The sequence below is a fragment of the Toxorhynchites rutilus genome, chromosome 2 (genome assembly GCF_029784135.1).
Source record: "Toxorhynchites rutilus septentrionalis strain SRP chromosome 2, ASM2978413v1, whole genome shotgun sequence".
Lineage (NCBI taxonomy): Eukaryota > Metazoa > Arthropoda > Insecta > Diptera > Culicidae > Toxorhynchites > Toxorhynchites rutilus.
In genome coordinates, this window is record NC_073745.1 from 203917841 (window position 1) to 203936182 (window position 18342).

Genomic DNA, 18342 nt, shown 5'->3' on the forward strand with positions numbered 1-18342 from the left:
TCTGGACTTCTGGATGCAAACTTGCCGCAAGCACCATGGGAGCCCCTAATCACAGTCGAGACTTTCAGTCGTCGTCCCAGTCCTGTGTTTGGGATCGGAGAATGGGTCTTCCACCGAGGCTCTCTAGGCAAATACTATTATATTAGCAACTATTTGTTCCCTGAAATGTCCCACAATCACAGTTACGACCCGCTGCCACCCGAGGATAATCACGACCACGCAGAAAGATCTCACGTCATCGAAGGGCATCAGTGACGCCATCCAGGTCCTGTTGTTCAGTCTGGAAGAGGAGTCCCCCGACATGTGACTTGTGGCTCGAACCAGATAATGATTTCTTAAATAATAGAACGTTAGGGGGCTGCGTATCAAAATCGAGGACTTCTACGCAGATGCATCCGGAACACATTACGATATTATCGATCTTACGGAGACCTGACTAGACAACCGTATTTTTTCTCCACAAACTGTTCGGAAACACTTTCACCGTTTATCGTAACTATCGTAATCCACGTAACAGCTCCATATCACGCGGCGGTGGTGTTTTGGTAGCCGCATCATCCATGTTAGGCGGTTTTATTGATCCCACTCCAGTGTGTGATACTTTCGAACAGCTTTGGATTAAAATCCGGATGGAAGGTTTGGTCGTTAGTATCGGTGGTATTCAATTATCACCCGATAGAAGTGGTGGTCTCAGCTGCATTGAGAAGCATATTCATTCCACTGGAGTCATCATTTCTCAGCTTGATGCACAGGACGTTGCATTTGCGTTCGGCGACTATAATCAGTCTGGTTTAATGTGAAACATCCCGTCGAATGCTCCACCTTCTATTGACTGCTCACGATCATGTTTTTCGACTGCGTTTTGGCCTTATTTGATGGATTCTATTTCCATGGACTAACGCAGATCAATCCAGTGCTGAATAGGAATGGCCGCTTGCTCGATCTGGTGCTAGCAACTGATGCTGCCTCGTCAAAGTGTTCGATCACCAAGATCGCCGATCCAGTTATCCCGCTCGAGACCGATCGTCTAGCATTAGAGATTGACGTCAATCTACTGTCGCCAACGGGATTTGAAGATGTACCAGATCTGACTTGCTTCAATTTCCAGAAAGCTGATTTCCCTGCTTTATGTATTCTTACTACAAATACCACATTCACATTTTATTCGTCATTCGTGTGTTTGATGATGTTTATACATATTTTTTCAGAATCTAGATTGCGTACAGGAAAACATGTTTTTGTGCGATTTTTTTGGTGCGGTTTTCTGTTCTTGTGCGATTTTTTTTGTGTGGTGTATGAAAAGAAGCATATTTGACGAAGTCGTTCATGTCTATTTAGTTTATTTTCGATGTTTTATATGCATTTCAGTGCCGAAAAAGCATATTTGCGTCTAAATTATCCACTTCTCCAAAAATTCCCATCTTTCCATCAAATGCTCTAAGTTGCACATGCCATGATTTCTAACAGCAACAAGTTTCGACATGAACTTAAGGTGAAGGTGGAAGCTAGCCACAAATGGCTGCCACAATGGCGCTCATTTCTTTCATCTCCCTCCCTCACCCTTCGCCCGAAAATCAATAATTTTGCGAAACAGTGTGGAGAAAATGATCATTTTCGCACACTTCCCATGAAGTAATATCAGCCAAACTCTAATCGATTACTCACAAGATATTAAATTTTCATCTGCTGTCGCACTGTATAGAGAAAAACGTCGGAAAACTCGAGCAAGTGCTCTGAAAGTTAAATTTTCATTTTTCAATCTTCGACAATGGTTTTGTTTGTATTGGTGAAAGCATCGTTATTTTTTCGACACTGATGCCAGACAACATCATCGAAACATCTATCAAAACCACTCAATAAAATGTTATTCCTGAGTCATAGCGTTTCATATCATGAAAATCAATAGAATAAAATTGTGTTGATATCAATACAATCATTATTTTTACGTTTAATGGGTCTATAATGTAAGTTTTAGCAACTTCAACATTGGGTAAGAAAATTGTATTGCAGAGCTCGGAACACTGCCACGGCTGCCTATGCTTTCAAAAACAATAAACGGAAAAGTACTACATTCAATCAAAATGTCTCGGCCAACGAGGAGAAGAGTTAAGGCTCTCCAACGTGAATATGTGAAAACAATACGACCAACGAAGGAAAATATGAAGGAATTATCAGCATGCGGGAGAACTTGTTAATATCAAAAGAGGCCCAATTCGCATGTGTTATAAATTTGCTCATGTTACGCTCGTGTATAATCAGTATTGTCAGTGTCAATGAAGCGCCACACAGTCTGATAAGTGAATTGATCTATTTACATGTGCTTCGCTCTTCTCTCACAAACACTATTACCCCATTTTTACACGTGGGTTTACCTATACTACTACAATGGCTAGCTTCCACCTTCACCTTAAAGCACGACACAGCCACGCGCAATCGAAAAGGCAAACTTCCATTCCATCGCAAAGCAGAGGAACAATTTTCAAATTGTATACATGATTTTTAAAGCTACTGGTGAAGTTTTGTACGATTTTTTTGTGCGGCCCCTATCTGCCGCACAAGCAAAGGTTTTCCTGTACTATCATTTATTAAAAGTTTGGAATTGTCGCACCAAGCGATACTGCGGCGTAAAAGTCATCATGTACCTTAATGTACCTTTATTCAAATGTAGGAATTCCGCGTCGATCACAAAATCCTTCTACCAAGGCTGAACAGACTCGGGATTTCATCCAAATTTAAGACATGGTGAAACTCGTAAATGACTGAACTAAGCCTACCATCGGTACTTCGTGTACCTGCAGGCATAAAATAGACCCCATCCGTGGTGCTTAACTTCCTGTCCAGTAACTCATATCCCTACCTCGTCGTTGTGCCTGCTGGTGTACGAGTAACCATAGTGAAGATCGGGTTACCAGCCCCATTGGGATCGTCTGGGTCGCCTACTCCAAAAAGAGCTGTGCACGTCGGTCCTCCGGCGAGACAGGGAGTTGGTGCAGGCCCTGCAAGCCATCCGTAAAAATGAAATGTACAGGAAAAGGACCCGGGTCAGCCCAAAAGCTCTCACCTAGGATAGCGGTACTTCAAGCGCAGCGGGATCGAGCGAAGAGGACGAGACTTATCGACTTCGCTGCCTCCAAGAACATGACCATATGTAGCACCTTCTTCCAGCACATCTGGAGATAATCTCAGCAAACGGAAACACGAAATTGGTCACGTTCTGATTGACGATCGATAATTCGCGGATTCTATCATGTCACTAAATTTATCCAGTGATCTGGTGATGGTCAAACTGCGCTCTAAACTGACAGTCGTCAATAACATAAAACACCTGCGCTCACCACGGTATCACCTACGACAACTGCAGAAGCCAAACGTTGCTGCAACATACTCGCAGCGTCTTGAAGCTGCGATACCAGGGATAGACGAACTAGATGCTGCCCCCTTCGATGAATGCTGAAACATCTTAAAAGCAGCAACTAGTAGCACAGAAAAGACCGTTATCGGCTATGAACAACGTGGACAGCGGAACGAATGGTTTGACGATTAGTGCCGAGCGTTTCTGTGCGAGAAGGATGCAACATGCGCAGTTATGTGGGAACAAAGACAGCAGAAATATTTCTTTCGGGTAGAAGCGCCGCCTGGAAAGAACAGTCAAAAGAAGATTTCTTGCTGCTTTACCGATCTCTAGATGCTGTTCGCCAAGAAACCAGATGCCTCGTACAAGAGCTTTATGCCGTGGGCCAAAATTTGCAGAAACAAAGGAGATATCTTGACGAACGGGTGCGTGGTGATCGGAAAGCAGAGGCTGCAATTCGAAGAACCCCTGCATAACATGCAGATAGGAGATCGAGACGGCGTTGAAGAGGAATACATCGGTGCAGTGAACAACGACGATGTGTGGTGGTACAATGGATGAAGCGATGCCAAAGTGATCAGCAAAAAAGCCACAAAGTAGATTGTAAGGATGACCTCGCCGCGGAAGTCTTCCGAGGGAAGTTCGGGAAAACTTATAGAGTGTATGCACTGATTGATAGTCAGGATCTGGAGACCGTCTATCGCAATTAGTAAGTAGATTTTTGAGGAGTTATCAGGCTAGATTAATGCCCGGTTGCTCGACGACTGAACAGATTTTTACACTGCGGCAGATCCTCCAAAAGTCCCGGCGGTATCATCATCTTCGTCGACTTGAAAACCGCATATGATACAATCGACCGACGACAGCTAAGATGAATCACAAGATTGATTCAGGCAGTGATGAACGGTGTGCGGTGTAGTGTACGAATATCAGGTGATCTGTCGGAATCGCTTGAGGAAGAAGGTGTTATTAGTATACCACACGATCTACTATTCACCATAAATTCAATAATATTTGCCTTTTTTATGCGGTGGATAGGGACCTCATAAGAAAAGTTTCAAATTCTAATGATTCCATTCGTCATCAAGCTCGTTTTCATTTGTTTTCTTTCTTAATGTTGAGAAATGTTGCCTTTTCGTTTTTTTGTGCGTTTCATAAAAAAATTCACAAAAAATCGCACATAAAAACGGCGCACAAAACCAGGCTTTACTGTACTGTGTCAGCCAAATACCAGTCTCATGATTCGTTTTGTTTGTTTTAACGTGTAAATAGGCGGTCATTGAAGCGAAAAAAAGGTTAATCTTATGATCTATGCGAGTGAGCATGCCGCTTATTGAAATGAAAACAAAGAACATAACGTATATTTCATTTTTTTTAAATCCTATAATTGAAGTTCACGTTCCACTTTTTCATGATCGTGAACCATTACGATAACATTTATTTCAAATAAAAAATTGTAGTTAGTTTACAACTGACAGTGCGAAAACAACAAGTTGGTATCTAAGTTTCCCACTCCCATCCTCATTCCCATCCTTGCGTTAAATGAAATATGTTGGCAATGACATGATTTCCAATAGCAACAAGTTCCGACATACAGCAACAAGCACAGCCACGCGAAATGAAAATGCAACATGTCACAATGTACAGCAGAAAAGCAAAAGAAAATCGAACGGTTCTTACGAACGGAATCATTAGGATTTGAATTATTTTCTTAGGGGAACTTTTTTTATGCGGTTCCTATCTACCGCGAAAAGAAAGTTTTTTTTTCATATTGTGTAGCGAACCCTTGTTTTTAAGCCACTGCTGATGTTTTGTACAATGTTTTTTGTGAGATTTTTTTTGCCTACTTTTCTCATCTCTCGTTAAAAAGAGGTTTGCCTGTATTTAGCATTTTATATTTCAGTTATTTTTTGTTGTAGAAATTTATTTTCCTCAATTGCATTTTAGTAAAAAATATATAAGTCAAATGAAACAGTGGATATTTAGATTCACTAAATGTAATTTGTTCGAATAAATTTGAAACCTTAATTGACTACTTGGTCGTCATAAAGGAAAATTATTGTGTCCAAATTTGAATCAAGCTATATTCTATACAAGGCGTTTAATCAATGTATAACAGGTGAAGCAACATCATCACTTCAATGCAATGTTTTATTCTACACTGTTCACATCGAACAGGTGACTAATTCATTATTATTTTTTTTTTTTTATATGCATCTATCACAATGCACAATTTTATTATTCCAAAACTTATTCTAGTACTAAAGCTAGATCATTTACATTTCTGTCGCCTGGAGCAGTTGTCACAATGTAATGCACGTATTTTCCAAAAACCTCTACGATTTTTCTTTTTTCTATTCTATTATAATTCACAAGTGTTGGAAATTTCAGACTATTAAAATTCAATCTCTCTGTTCTAATATTACAGTCATTTAGCCTTTGCATCATATATCGCCATAAACCTGCATTAAATTGACAATCCTTAACTTTGTGACATAAATCCTCCACTACTCCGATGCAGAATGAACAGAACGGCTGAGGTACTCTTCCCTGTCTATGAAACTGCTCCTTATTTGGTATTTTTTCATTAATAAAAAGATATAAAGAGGAGAGCTCATCCGACGTAAGATTTTTGCTCCTCATATTTCTCCATATTGTTCTCCAATTATATTGTCTATATTTTTTCTCTATTTCTGGTGTATTTACTTTTTCTATGTAGTAACTGTATAATACATTTGAGGTCATATGGTCAAGAACTTGAGATGGCAACATTCTTAATTCATGGTTAATTTTTTTAAGGTAATCGTATTCATTGGGAATACTGGAAGCTGTATTTGAACCATTAAAGTTGTCTATAATCGTGTCATGAATGTAACGGTTTATTTGTGTTCTTTTGAATCTGTTAACCAAAAATGATTTGCATTTCATTTCCACATCATGTAGCGCAAACCCACCTTTATTTTTAGGCAGAATTAGTTGCATATAACTAACCCTTTGCTCAAAATTTTTCCAAATAAAGCTACCAATGAGTGATTTTATTTTTGCTGCAAATTTGTTTGGTAAATTTAAAATAGATCCTATGTACCACACTTTGGATAAAGCGAAACTGTTTAGGAAAATTACCTTTTGAATTTTATTTAAATTACGCATCTTGTGCAACCATATCAATCGAGAAAAGCTATTAGTAACATGAGTCCAGTTTGTTTCAATCATGATTTTGAAATCATTACTATAAAAAACACCAAGAACTTTCATATTTCGTTGCACGGTTAGCCATCGTGGCTGCTGTGAATCGCCATTTTCTTCTCCTACAATCATACATTCAGTTTTCAGTATATTAAGACGGGCTCCTGATACAATACCATATCTTTCGAAAATTTCTTTTATTTCGTCTAACTTTTGTACATCCTCCACTACTATGCAAATATCATCTGCATAAACACTTAAAAGATCCATTTCACTGGTACAAACTCGATTCAAATGCTGAATAAGGGGCTCCAAATACAACACGAACAAGTGCATGGACAATGGATCACCTTGTCTCACTGATCTTCTAATCTGAATTTCATTACTCAATCTTCCGTTGATCAATATTTTAGAAAATGACATTTGTCTCATCAATCCAATCAGATTGACAAATCTTTCATTTATTTCCATATTTCTCATAGTGCCGATTAAAAAAGAATCTTCCACTCTATCAAACGCCCGTTCTAAATCAAAAGAGACCATGTAACCCTTCTTTTTCTTTGTTTTGAATTCTACAATTTTATCACGCAGTGCACACGTAGCATCAAATATATTGTGTTGTTTATTAGCGCATTTTTGATTTGGAGAAATTACATATTTTACTAATTTCTCCAAACGATATTTCAAAGCTCTCGAAAGAACTTTGTAATCAAAATTTAGCAAGGTAATTGGTCTAAACTGGGAAATGGACTCTGAATGATTGCTCTTCTTTATTAGAACAATCATCCCATCGAAAAACTTTTTATGAACATTTCCTGCTACAATATCATTAATCACTTCAGTAAACTCCGTCTTAACAATATCCCAAAAATCCAGATAAAAATCTTTGGTTAAACCATCCATTCCAGGTGATTTTTTCGAGTTCGCAGTTTTTATTAACGTATAAATAAAATCTTCTTCGATTCTTTCCATCATTCCGTCATTTTCGACACAGTTTTCAGGTATAGTTAAATTCGGGACAAAATCATTACTTTTCCCATTTCTCTCCGAAGTGAAAGCATTCTTGTAAAAATCTACTATGTGGCCAACAATTTCCGTATGGTTTGTTGATTTTTGTCCATCAATTTCCAAACTTTTAATAATTCTTTCATTGAATTTCTTAACTCTATCATACACGTAAAACACAGAAGCTGGTTCTCCTGACAGATAAACTTCATTTTCTTTTACCTTTGTCAAAGAATGATTTCTTTGTAATTTCAACATGATACCTTTTATCCGATTTATTTCAGCGATTTTATTTGAATTGATCAAATATTCTTCATGAGCTCTTTTCAAAGCCCCATACCATATTCTCATCGAATCATAAAAAATGTTATTCGCTAGTTTAGTCTTCCATTTTAAAAAAGAAACAATTTTAGGTTTTGCGTACTCAATCCACCAAATTATCCATGTTCGGTAATAACGCCTTTGAGACACCCAATACCGCCATTTCATTCTAAACTGTTCTTTAACTTTGTTATCATTGATTTATACTTCCAAACTCCTCTACCCAATATCCCACCCAATCTAGGTAGCTTTAGCCTCAAAATATACGCTTTATGGTCTGAGAATGAAACCTCGTTGAATCGTGCACCAACAATTTTCGTTTTAAGATCGTTCGAAACATAAATACGATCAATTCTAGATCCAAATCCAGCTCGTATGAATGAAAATTCCGTTCTCGACGGGTTAATGACATTCCATGTATCTTGCAGTCTCAAGTTCTGTGTTAATGACCTCAAATTAGTACTAAAGTTTGCGCAATGCTCATTTGAACTGTCACAAGAATTCAAAATACAGTTGAAGTCTCCTCCCAGTATTGTACATTCTGAAATATTTCGCAAATAATATGGAACAGTCTCAGAGAAAAAAGATTCCCTCTCCGTTCTTCTGTGCGATCCCGAAGGAGCATAAATATTGCAAAGAGTTATTTTTTCATTCACTCTTATCTTAATCACTCGTGTGTCTAGACTCTTTTCTACCAGGTCATACTTTATGGTTGATCTAATGGCCATAGCTGTTCCCTTCTTACAATGATCAATATTATAAATTAAATCATATCCGAACATCTCAAAATGTTCCCCCTCAACCTCTTGAAAACATATAATATCTAGTTCCATCAACCTTATAAATGTTCTCAATGAATCAATCTTTGTCATATTGGAAATTCCATTTACGTTCAATGTTGCGATCGCATAGGTAATGTCGACAATATTTCCCATTACTTACACTTGAATGGTTTTCTAAATTTGATTCCGACGTTGTCGCTTACGGTTATTCAAACTGCACGACGATGAGTCAGAAAGGAAACCATCCTCTTCACCACGTTCCATCAGCTCAGAGAACCCATTCTGTGTTTTTACAGCTACTGCTCCATCAGGAATCTTAAAAACAGCCTCCTCTGTCTCTTTCTTACTAGAGTTTGTCGGAAAACTCTTCGTATTCAGAGCAGCAGAATCCATCTTCTTACTCGTCTCAATCAATCGTTGCTGCTTGTTTAACTCATTCAAATTTGTCATCTGTCCGAGTACCACGCTGCTCCCCTGTGTTGAGTTCTCTTCTCGCGTATCACGATTGTCTCTTGTATCTACTGGACGAAGTTGTCCGGCGTACGACGAAGTGGGTCTGCTCATTCGAGTATTTACGCTCGTTCTGTTCTTTATCACCTGCCCCGCCTCCGCACAGCTCATCCCAATGTGTACTGGCTTGCAGCAATGGCGACACGTGATAATCTGGTTCTTATGCGTGATCAGTGTGAAATGGCCAGCAATGTTCACGTACGATGGTATCTGATCATGGATCCTGATGCGAATTGCTCTAATGCCATTCTTTATGCCTTTCAACAACGATGGAGCCTCCCAAAACTCTTCCTTGATCGCCAAGACCTCACCATATCGTGTCATCTCGTTTTTAATCGTTTCATTGTCCATTTGCGGTGGTAAGTCGTGTACTCGAACTTGTGTTGATCCATCTTCCATGTGTAGAGGTACCACGAACTTGTAATCGTTGTACTTGACCTCGTGTTTACGATCATTTTTCTCAACCACTTCTAGAGCATACTCTTCCGTATCTACCTCAACATATGTTATACCACGTGATAAGTTTGCTTGCACTGATTTTAGTCGTTCGGTTGGAATATTCAGTACTTTGAACATATAATCCGTTACCGTTTCGATCTTTGGCTTCTTCATGGCTTCGGAAAAGTTTATAACAAATGTTCTTTCTCGCAGATTCCTTTGACTGACGGCCATGTTGTCTTTTGTTCGTGTTTTAAGTTTTTTAATAGAATTTGAAATTTACTCTCACTTTAATCGGGCACCCTTCCGGAAAAACGACCGTTCTGATCGGCTTCTCGATCGCGACAAATGAGGGTGGGGAAGATCCCCCATCCACGTCATTGAATGTTTCTGATGCTGACCCTTTCAGGAGGTGGGAGGATGAAGCAGACGTTGAGGAGGAAAATTCTGTGTATGAAGTAGAAAGTTCTGAAGATGAGGAAATTGACGAAAAACATGATTTTCGTCTAAAGGAATACCCGGAGGGATTCAAAGGTCCATTCATTGTATACTTTAGACGAAAATCAAAACCTCTTAATGTCATTCGCATCTCAAAAGAACTAACGCAGAAATTTTCCAAAGTTACTGAAATTACTCGGATGGGGCCAGACAAATTACGAGTTGTCGTCTCTTGCAGGACCCAAGCGAATGCAATAACGCGCTGTGATCTCTTTGCGATTGAGTATCGCGTATACGTACCCTGTTGCAACGTTGAAATAGACGGTGTAATAAACGAAAAGGGTTTGACTCGAAAAGAGATACTCGATGGTGTCGGTCGCTTCAAGAATTCCTCACTTAAAAGTGTGAAGATTCTTGAATGCGATCGACTGAAGTCTGTGTCACTTAAAAATGACAAACGAGTTCTCAATCGCACAAACTCTTTTCGAGTGACATTTGAGGGTTCCGCTCTTCCAAACTACGTTGCAATAGGTGCTTTTCGTTTACCTGTTCGGTTGTTTGTACCCCGGGTAATGAAATGCAACAAATGTATGCAACTCGGTCACACGGCCGCCTATTGTTGCAATAAACAACGTTGCGCAGATTGTGGAGAGAGTCATGATGGGACTTCTTGCGCAAAAGAGCGCAAGTGTCTTCATTGCGACGGGCCCCCCATGATCTTTCTCAATGCCCGGTGTACATACAACGAGGGAAAAAACTCATGCGTTCCTTAAAGGAACGTTCCAAGCGGACTTATGCAGAAATGCTTAAGAGTTCCGCCTCAACGACTCAAGACAATCCCTACTCCATTCTGCAGAACGACGAGCCTGTTGCAGACGCTCCCAATGCAGGAAGTTCCGGTACATCGCAGGGTGCCATTAGGAAAAGAAAAATTACTTCTTTTCCATCACTCCCCAGAAAGAAGACCGAAACTTCCCAAGTTGTAATGAAACCTCGTATCGAACGTGTTGAGAATAGACCGAAGCAAGTACCTCCTGGTTTAAGCGGTTCTTCTACGCACCAGGGGTCCTCAGCACTTCCCGGAGCAGAGCCCAACACGTCTGTTCCTTTTTCGCGGTCGAGGCAACAGCCACAATCTGGCTTGCTTGCGCTTTCTGACCTGGTGGACAATATTTTAACTGCTTTAAATATAAATGACCCTCTTAAAAGCATAGTATTATGTTTGCTTCCGATTGTGAGAACATTTTTGAAAGAAAAATGTGGTTTTTTAGCAGCGTTCATTTCCCTCGATGCCTGATTCAGTGCAAGAGGTCAAGGATTTGACCACTGTAATACAGTGGAATTGCAGAAGCATCATCCCTAAACTAGATCAATTTAAATTTTTAATTCATAGTTCTAACTGTGATGTATTTTCCCTCTGTGAAACATTGCTTTCTTCAGCCGATGAACTGAATTTCCACGATTTCAACATTATTCGCCTCGATCGAAATGACTCGTTTGGTGGCGTACTATTGGGGATCAAAAAATGCCACTCCTTCTATAGAGTCACTCTCCCATCGATGACAGGCATTGAAGTTGTCGCTTGCCAGACACTAATCAATGGCAAAGACCTCTGCATTGCCTCGATATATATTCCTCCAAGAACTATGGTTGGCCGCCATCAGTTTTTTGATATCATCGAGGCACTGCCGGAGCCGCGGCTAATCTTAGGTGACCTCAACTCCCATGGAACAGCATGGGGTTCATTCTACGATGACAACCGTGCCACTTTGATTTATGATCTGTGTGACAACTTCAAATTGACAGTTTTGAATACTGGGGAAGCAACTAGAATAGCCAACCCTCCTGCACGGGCAAGCATGCTAGACATATCACTTTGCTCTTCTTCGTTATCCCTGGATTGCACGTGGAAGGTAATCCAAGATCCCCACGGTAGTGACCACCTGCCAATAATTTTATCGATAGCCAATGAATCAGGTTCTCGTGAGTCAGTCGATATTGCGTATGACCTCACGAAAAATATTGACTGGAGAAAATTTGCAGAAATAATATCTGAAGCACTTGTTTCAATGCATGAACTTCCTCCACTCGAAGAGTATAATTTTATATCGAGTTTGATTTACGAAAGCGCACTTCAAGCTCAAAAGAAACGTGTTGATTCAGTTTCCATGGAAATTCTCTCAGAGAAACTTCATAATCGTGGACTTTCACCAATTCTGAATAATTTCCTGTACAATTTACTGTCAGTAAGGCACATGTTTTTCAATCATGGCAGCTTGAAATCTTCTCGATACAGTTTTATGGGCCTACCACAAGACTCCTGCCTAAGCCCCCTCTTGTACAGTTTTTACGTCAATGATATAGATGATTGTCTAACTAGAGACTGCACGCTGAGACAACTTGCAGACGATGGAGTTATTTCCATCACGGGTACTAATCCCGCCGTTCTGCAAAAATCCTTGCAAGATACCCTGAACAATCTGTTCACGTGGGCTCTCAAGCTGGGAATTCTCTACGGAGAAAACCGAAATGGTCGTTTTTTCTAGGAAGCACGAACCCGCCCAATTCCAGCTTCACCTATCCGGCAAAACGATCCAACACTCTATGTTTTTCAAATACCTGGGTGTATATTTTGATTCTAAGTGTACCTGGGGGAGACACATTGCGTATTTGAAACAGAAATGCCAGCAAAGAATCAATTTTCTCCAAACAATTACCGGAACATGGTGGGGTGCCCATCCAGGAGACCTCATCCAGTTGTACAAAACAACGATATTATCAGTGTTAGAATATGGCAGTTTTTGCTTCCGATCAACTGCCAGGATTCATATTCTCAAGCTGGAGAGAATACAATATCGTTGCCTGCGTATAGCCATGGGGTGTTTGCATTTGACACATACGATGAGTCTCGAAGTTTTGGCAGGAGTACCCCCGCTTACTCTTCGGTTCACAGAATTATCCTACAGATTTCTCATCCGTTGCAAGATCATGAATCCATTGGTGATTGATAACTTCGAAAATCTACTCCAACAGATTCCTCAGTCAAGTTTTATGTCTTTATACCATGAGTACCTTACCCACGACGTGCACCCTTCACCAGCCATCTCCAACCAAGATTGCTTCCCATACTTTTGCAATTCCTCTGTCATTTTTGATCTGTCCTTGCGACAAAAAATCCATGGAATCCCAGATCATCTACGCTCAGATTCTATTCCGCCGATATTTTCGGCAGAATATGGGGGCATAGTTAGATCTGATAAAATGTTCTTTACTGACGGTTCATTCATAAACGGGTCCACTGGCTTTGGCATCTTCAATGAAAATTCCAGTGCCTCTTTCAAACTCAAAGATCCTTGTTCCGTGTATGTTGCTGAACTGGGTGCGATATACTACGCACTGGGGATCATTGAAACATTGCCCATCGACCACTATTTTATTTTTTCAGACAGTCTCAGCTCATTAGAGGCAATCCGCTCAATGAAGGTTGATAAACGCTCATCTTATTTCCTAACAAGAATAAGACAACTATTGAGTGTTTTGGTCGAAACATTATTCAAGATTACCTTAGCATGGGTTCCCTCTCATTGCTCGATTCCGGGGAATGAGAAAGCGGACTCGTTAGTTAAGGTGGGCGCTTTAGAAGGCACTCTTTTTGAAAGGCTAATTGCTTATAATGAATTTTTCCACATTCCTCGTCAGTATACGCTCGTAAGTTGGCAGCGCATGTGGAATGGAGATGAGTTCGGTCGTTGGTTACACACGATTATCCCTAAGGTCTCGACGAGGGCATGGTTCAAGGGATTGAATGTAGGTCGTGATTTCATTCGCGTGATATCTCGGCTTATGTCCAATCACTACAACCTAAACGCGCATCTCTATCGCATTGGACTCGCAGCAAACACTCTTTGTGATTGTGGCGATGGCTACCACGACATCGAGTATGTTGTCTGGTCGTGTATCCGGTTCCATGCTGCTCGCTCTCAGCTCTCTAGAGCACTAAGAGCACGTTTAATGATGTTTCCTTCGTTGTGTCCCCGTTTCATATCCCTCCTATCCGATCGATAAACTTTTACTTAGTCGCGGCAATACATACACACACTCTTTACAGACACACGGGCCAAAGGTTGTGCAGTCCACTGATCATTCAACAAGAGCCAAAGGTTGTACCGCTCATGACAACTCTACACGAACTGATGATTGCGCCGGCTAGTGACCATTCTATCCTGGATTCCTCGAGTCGAGAAAGACGCACCACGCTAGATATGAGGTACAGACTAGGGGGGCGTTGCTGGTTAATGGTCAGCTGCATCCCAATAGGAAGTATCCCGTGTCGGGCACACGTACAGAGCATTGGAGACAGCAACATCCCAATTACGAAAACACTTGTAATACTAACCTCGAGCCAACCGCGAGTAATCGGTTACATATTACTAACATAGATAATAAGAAAAATTGTATTGAACTCCCGGCCCCGTGAGGCTAACGCCATATGAGCCTTTATAAAAATATATATTTTGGAAAAAAAATAAAAAAAATCACTTCAATAAAATCCATTACATTCAACAAAATCCATCAATGTTGAGGCAGGTCCGGATTTCTTACAGAAATTCACAAAGATCGGATAATCGTCCTATCATGGCCGCCACTTGAAATTCTCTGAATTTCATTTCAATCACTAACACATTTGTTTACAATTGGTGTTGTATTGTGAAACAGCTCAGATAAATTGAATTGTTATGTTTTACAAAGATTGAGCAAAGTAATTCTATCTGCTGCCGTTTTTCTTCTTAGGAAAGTGCGCTAAATTTTGTAATCGAATATTTGATGACACAATTGGATATGCTAGGTGCAGACAAGATAAGTATTATCATTTGTTTCCTTTTGCAGCTACATTCTATACTCCATTGAAGTTAAAACTGTTGCTGGTTGTACAGATCGTTGTCCGATGGGATGTGCGTGAAGTCAGGACCGGGTAGGAGAGGCAGATGCTGATGAGGTTGTGCGTTATGTTTTCAAATACACCGGAACAGCTTGATCGACTCCGGAAACTTCGGACGGCCGCCACCATGAAATACTTCCCCATTGTAATGCCGGAATGCCTACGTTGTGTTGTTGGAACTGGCCACTTTTGCTGAGGATGACGTTGCATACGGTAGTAGGAAGCGTAATCACTGCTTCGTATTTTCCTTTCAATATCCAACCGAAAACGCTCGCAATAAGCAATAAATTTTTATCTTGATTAATTCTATTCGCTGAATTTATATATGTAAAGAAATGCTCAGCCCCAAGTATTATATCAATAGCTCCTGTTTTGTTAAAACTTGGATCGGCTAGGAAAAGATCCTTGGGAAGACACCAACTGTCAATAGGCGTGGTTACAGCTGGTAAGTCGGTTGTTATTTGAGGCATTACCAGAAAATCTAGCTCCATTCTAAAATGATTTACTCTGGAGCGAATGTTGATACGTACTGAATGACGCACATTGTATGAACGTTGATCAATTCCATGTACTGGAATATTTATATTATGACGATTCAGCTGTAGTAATTGACATAATCGTTCGCTTATTATGTTTGTTTGTGAACCATTGTCCAGTAACGCGCGAGCAGGATGAAAATTACCATCGGAATCTTGTATCTGCAGGACGACGGTGGATAACAAAACACTACAACTCGTGGATGGAGATGGATTGCAGGATTGGAACGCTGCGTAATTGGTAGAAGTTGTAGCCGTTCGAACGATTGGATGTTCATTATGTTCGCAGGATGCATTGGTGCTGATTCGGGGTGGTGGTGTTGATTGATCTTGATGTGGATGTTCAGCGAACTGGAACTCAGGATGAAGCATTGTATGATGTCTCTTTGGCAACGACGGCAGGAGTAGGTGGACGGGCAATTACGGGCGTAATGATCGTTGCGGAAACAATTGTGGCAAAGGTGATGGATGTTGATTAAGTTTAATCGGGCAGATACAGTCATTCTGTGGAATCGCTCACACTTGAATAGTGGATGTTGCAGATTGCAGGCATAGCCCGTCCTCTTTGGTTTCTCGGCAACCACATGTGAGGTAATGTGTTGAAATGACTGTCGGTTAGGAGTGGATAGGTGAGTGTTGTAATTCGTGCATTGTTGCGACTGATTGTTGACGGACATTGACTCGAGTACTCTTATTTTGCGGTTAAGGAATTCCATAAGTTGAGCGAAGTTTTGTGCTTCGATAGTAGAAGCATAATCTTCCTACGCTTTCAAGGTGACATTATCAAGTCGCATGCATAATAAATGCTCAAGTATAGTGCTCCACTGATCAATTGGTTCACCAAGTTGACGGAGAATTTTTATGTGACGGTCATATTCGTCAACTACACTATGCAGAGCTTCTGCGGATTCCCTTCTCATACTGGGGCAATCCAACAAGGCTTGTATATGTCGTTTTTTTAACAGGTAATCATTGGCATAGCGCGATTTAAGGGTTTGCCAAGCGCGTGTATAATTATTGGAACTGATCGTAATACACTCAATGAGCTTAGCGGCTTCACCTTTGACGGCGGCGCGGAGGTAGATCCTGGTCACGGCACCAAATTGTGTTGAGGCAGGTCCGGATTTCTTACAGAAATTCACAAAGATCGGACTAGAGGCGAATGAACTGCAAAGTTTAAAGCCTCTTAAAAACAAAGAAAGAAAGAAAGAAAGATCGGATAATCGTCCTTCCACTTGAAAATTCAAATCGACAATGCTTTATTGTGCTCAAGCCCTGTTGTAAAACATCCTATACAAGTAGGTATTCAAAGGTTCAATAAGAGCCCTAAATATGTGTGGTGCGGTACTAGATTCGAGGTGGGTTCAAATCAAAACATAGTGTTAACTATCAAGGGGATTATGGTTTGTGGAGCGGGAGTTGTTTGTTTTGGTGTTGCTAGGATACGCCATTTTTGCATTTTCACATGTGGAAATGTGGAAATGAGAATGAAATTCTACAAAATCATCCCTTCTTTTTCACATAAATTCGCGAAAGCCGAACATAGTAGGCATCGTTCGAATAAGCGTCGTAGCCGGGGCTCTGGCAACCCTATTCCAACCAATGCAAATTGAGCGTAGAAGGCATAAAACTCGCTCGCGCTTAGGGGGCTCACGTATTGTTTAATGTTTGGAGTCATATATGTTAATATTTAATTAACTTGGATAGTTTCCTTTGGCAAGCGATGTTTGGATACCCATCCGGAAGTTTTTTTTGGCGATTTGCAATTAAAATCACTGTTGGAGAATCGCGCGGAGCACTAAATTTTTAATTTTAGGTTATGATTTCTATGCTCATGATTTTCTATGCTGGCTACAAGAAGGCGGCCATCTTAGCAATCACTTGGTCGTAGCAGTTTGTAGAGAGCCGCCGGCAGCGTTTTCTAATGCTGTTTGTAAACAATACCGACAGCAATTCAAATATGGCTGAAAGTGCATTTCATATGATTGTTTCACCTGGTATATATAGAGGCGCCTTGATTCTGTAATTCAATCAGGAAACATAAAACCCGGTCACTGCATCAGTTATGTTGAAAAATTATATGCACTAAGTGTTGGTATGTTCAGTGTTACGGTGGTACAGAATCAACGGTGGATAGATGCGTTTTCGATGAATATGTTTAGTCATGGGAAACAACTACATATATTTCACCGAAGATGATATACATTTGATATTCAACTTCTACTTTCGTAGAAGACAAAGTTTCAATCCACTCACCTTCTCTTCTATGGCGAACTCCACGTGCTTTTCTTCGATTCGGTTCAGCCCGCATTTGAATTTGTTGCCGTTCTCGAATCCACCGCCAACAATACCCGCGGCTCCTATCCCGGTGCATCCTGTCAGTCCTTTGGGGAAATAGTGAGTGCCCGTCCGGATGTTGATGTAATATTCGGGTGTATACGAGCAACCGCCTGGATGAAGTGGAATGAAAAAAAAAACGTAAAGATGGTACAGCAGGGTGTTATTATGTGTTACGGCATCGCAAAAAAAACAACACGAAAAACAACTGGGAAATGCACAAAAAAGAGGTACTGTCGTGTGGAGCTACTTTTGATACCGTATTTTTTGTTTCCTAAAGGAGAAGGAGGAAGCGTTCAATCTGATGAAATCCCTAAACGAAGGAAGTCTAAATATCAGTGTATGAATTAATTCGCTTCGGTTGCATTTTTGCTATAAAAGTATGTTTATTGATTTAAAATGCTCACTTTTAGAGAAAATTCTGAGCCATCGAAACTTGTCCAAAAAATTATTAAACTAACTATGTTTTCAAAAATGTCAAAATGCTAGGGCTACTTA

The 18342-nt window shown here is 40.4% G+C and overlaps 1 protein-coding gene across 13 annotated transcripts in view; it reads right to left on the reverse strand.

Annotated features, from left to right (window-relative positions):
• The window catches only part of LOC129764977 (uncharacterized), a 273538-nt gene that overhangs the window by 21984 nt on the left and 233212 nt on the right, over positions 1 to 18342 (reverse strand). For all 13 annotated transcript variants that reach the window (XM_055764690.1, XM_055764686.1, XM_055764693.1 and 10 more), the window contains one exon: positions 17764 to 17957. In XM_055764690.1, the coding sequence (XP_055620665.1) occupies positions 17764 to 17957 (194 nt within the window). The remainder of the gene's footprint in view (positions 1 to 17763; positions 17958 to 18342) is intronic.